Genomic DNA, 3,603 nt, shown 5'->3' on the forward strand with positions numbered 1-3,603 from the left:
CTACTGTGTCTCTTGGTGTCGGATCAAGGGGGTGACACAGGTGCAGCCCACGGTGATGAGTTTCTTCTCCAGCCTATAGGATTGCTGGCAGCCCTTCAGCTCCCTCCGGAGAACGAGGATCTCCTGTGTGATGGGGATGGAGTTGAGGCCGTGGTCCAGCTGCCCCTCTGCATTCAGGCACCTGGAGAGGCGGCACGAGGCATCCGCGATGGCCTGCGGGAAACGGTTGTGGTCCTCATCGATCCTGGGAGGTGGTAGGAAAGGAGGGATTTGAAATGGAAGTGCTGCTCCACAGGCAAGGTAACCTGAGTGACTTTGGGCTCCTGGACCTGTATATCCTGGGCTATATTGTCTGGGAAGGGGCAGTAAACTCTCCACTCCCGTAGGTTCTTAAAATAGACTGTAAATAAGTTAAGAACTTGATGACCTTAGGGGGCTTTTCCAACACTAATGATTCTATGATTCTAAATGTGCAGGTTTTCAAGGGTAAGACAAGCATGCAACTGCCTCTGCAAAGAACTTGCTGTAAACAAGCACTGACTTTGAAAGGCTGATCAGAATTTATTTGAGCTTCCCAACATTCCTCTGATTAATGGACTCAAAACCCTTCAGCTCCCCCTCAAAACATGAAATATTAATGCTGATGTTATTAAGCCACCACTGAATTTGGCACATTATTAACCCTCTGAGGTACCTTTTATGATGTTTTATGTAAAGAGTGTATTTTTAAGATAAAGCTTGCCCCGGTGTATAAATAAATTAATTAAATTACAAAAGTAATTTGCCTTGACTGCTGTATATTGCCTAGGCCTTTTTTTTTGTCTCTGTGCTACTTTCTGTACTGGTTCTCTTTCAAAGAGGATCATGTGGACTGTGGGTACACTCATATTTCCAGAACCTCCCAATAGTGAAGCACTGAAAGATGTGGGCATAGCTATGGCATGACTCTTGACCAGGGAATCTGGAGTATTTCCAGGCTTTAGGGACAGGGATCATACCTGTAGTCCCACGGAGACAGGGAGCGGCTGCTGACATCAAGACTCGTTTTGGTGTCCTGGTTTGTGCTGCTGATGCTTATGTTGACTCTCACAGTTTGGGGGAATTTTGAGTCTTTTTGGGTCGGACATGCAGGATACACTTGCTTGGAGAGGCTCTCTGGCTTGAGTCCAGGCTTGATCCCCTTCCCGAGGGAAGAAGTGCTGGCTGACAGCAGGGCCAGCAGCACGAGGAGCAGTGATCTGAGCTGAAAAAAGTGCTGCATTTAGGACAGAAGGCAAGTACAGCTTTGAAATTCATCCACAGTCAGCCTGTTAATCAAAGCCTATACTGCAGGTTGGAGTAATTATGGAAAAACATGCCATTTGCCACATCCACTTTTGCTTTCATAAACTGATTTTGTGCTGACAGGTGATGCCCTGAATGACCCTTCCCCCCAAAAACAGGACTCTGAGCCACGTTAGTGTAGGGTAAGATAAACAGTAAAGGTCCTTTAATAACACAGGGCCTACAGCCCACAGGAATACAGGATGACATGCATGTGTCCCAGTTCTTGTTTCCATGGCTTTTATAATAAGATCCCTCCAATCATTGCTTTACACATTTCTCAGTCCAGCCCCAGTCCCACCCCTGTCCAACCCCTGGAATTGGGTCTGGGGTCATCAAGACCCTCTGTCTTCATCAACTCTTCTTCCTCAGGCACACAAAGGTCTCTTGAAGTTCATCCAGTTCTGGCTTTTGGGTCACTCTGACCTGTGTTTATGTTTCATTCTGTGGGCCTTCTGATATCCTTCAGCTCTACCTTGGAAAGGAGTCTAAACAAGATTAATTAACTAAAGGAATTTGAGCTCCCTGTTCTGGGACAGGGGTAGTGATAGAAAGGCATTAAACTTAAACTGTTAGAAATATTAACCCTCTAAAAATCCACAACTACTGTGTTCCTAAAATCTACAAAAGGTGAAAATCAGAACAAAAACCCTTTGGCATCACAGGTGTGAAACACACCCAGTTGTAATTTGGTGATAAAAGAATTATAGAAAATAATCTAGGACAGGAGATTTCAGAAAGGATATAACAAGAAAATTACACTCTAAGCTTGAGTTCTCAATGCATTTCTTGAGTCAGGATGTCGTGGTACCCCATGCCACAATACACTCAGACAGTCTCATTGCTGCCTCAACTACCATTTTAGTTATTTCCAATTATTAATGGTTTAACCAAGCATTTTAAAGGTGGGTGCAGATTCCTAGTCCATCTATTAAAATTTAAACATATCTCTGTCAAACCAGGGGATAGAAACCCAGAAAGCAAGTTCTTACCAGAGAAGCACAAAGGGTCGGAGACATCTCCCTTCTTCTTCTTAGTGTGGCTGATGCTCTGCTGGGCTCTGCTGAACTGGAGGTGTCTGGGCACTTTTGCTGCTGGACCTTTTATAAGGGCTCCTGGGCTGGCCTAGATAAATTGCAGTAGGTGTTTTTTCCCAACCTTAACTGTGGTTTCTGACCATAACTTAAATGCAAAAGTGTATGTATATAGATTCCATTAACTCAGGTGGAAGACAGGATATGGGCTCACCCTTTCTAAGATCTGCAGATGATGTCACTCCTTCAGCCATGCCACTCAAGTGGCAAGAAAAAAGAGTTGGTACTCAATGCAAATTCGTGGGTGCAAAGCACTCAGTTTTAAATTGGGATGCTGTGGGTACCAGAACCAAATGTCACTGGTGCAGGTTGGGTTTGTTTGTTGCTAGGTCAGGTTGATGTCTTTTCATCCCAAACTGGGCAGATGTTGGACAGCTGGCCACCATCCAATTCTCTCAAATTCTTGCCATGGGCTGTAATTTGTCCTAATGTCTGGAGAGCCATGTTCCTTCTCAACCTTCTATTTTTGTCTCAGATCTCCTCCACTGAACTGTTGTTCATGGTTCAGCTCAGGTGTGATATCTCAGTTTTGATCAGAATGCTTTGTGACAGTGACTTCCTAAATTCAGTCAGTCAGTCATATAGCAAAAAAAAGAGCAAACTTCATTTTGAGCTTTCCACCTTTTCATTTTACTTCTCCTGTTCTATGAGACAAGGCTTTGATCCTGAGGAAAGTGGTCTGGGAAGTGTGATGGATGCAGTTAAACCTCCAGTTCCTAATTTAGGAAGAGAACAGAGGGATTCAAGGGAGGCCATGAGATGAAAAATCACCCTCATAGGCCAGAAAACTGTAAGGAACTGCTGGCACCTTCTCCATGGTATGTAGGTGATGGAATACTGCAGTCAAAAACATTGGGAGCTAAAATACCTTGAATCCTGCAGTCCCAAGGCATGATGACTCCCCATGTCCCAGCTCTGTGTCCTGGATAACAATGATCAGTCATCCCATGTCGCTCCTGGTCCCACTCTGCTGTCTCTCCATCCTTTCCCAACCACATGTTGCAGCTGTGAGATACCCTGCCAGGTTAGTATTCAATCATGCAATATTTAGGAGAGTTTTTTATTAGATATTTGGAAGAAATTCCTCCCTGTGAGGGTGGTGAGGCCCTGGCACAGGTTGCCCAGAGAAGCTGTGGCTGCCCCATCCCTGGAAGTGTCCAAGGCCAGGTTGGACAAGGCTTGAAGC

At 45.0% G+C, this 3,603-nt stretch overlaps 1 protein-coding gene across 1 annotated transcript; it reads right to left on the bottom strand.

The window, feature by feature from the left end:
* Window positions 1-2,342, bottom strand: IL17A (interleukin 17A). Its single transcript, XM_071548141.1, has 3 exons — window positions 2,316-2,342; window positions 999-1,243; window positions 1-244 (listed from the first exon to the last, which is right to left on the bottom strand). The coding sequence occupies exons 1-3, from the start codon at window positions 2,340-2,342 to the stop codon at window positions 1-3; spliced, it is 516 nt and encodes a 171-aa protein (XP_071404242.1).
* Between the last annotated feature and the right edge of the window lie 1,261 nt (window positions 2,343-3,603).

The sequence above is a fragment of the Pithys albifrons genome, chromosome 2, assembly GCF_047495875.1.
Source record: "Pithys albifrons albifrons isolate INPA30051 chromosome 2, PitAlb_v1, whole genome shotgun sequence".
Classification (NCBI taxonomy): Eukaryota; Metazoa; Chordata; class Aves; order Passeriformes; family Thamnophilidae; genus Pithys; species Pithys albifrons.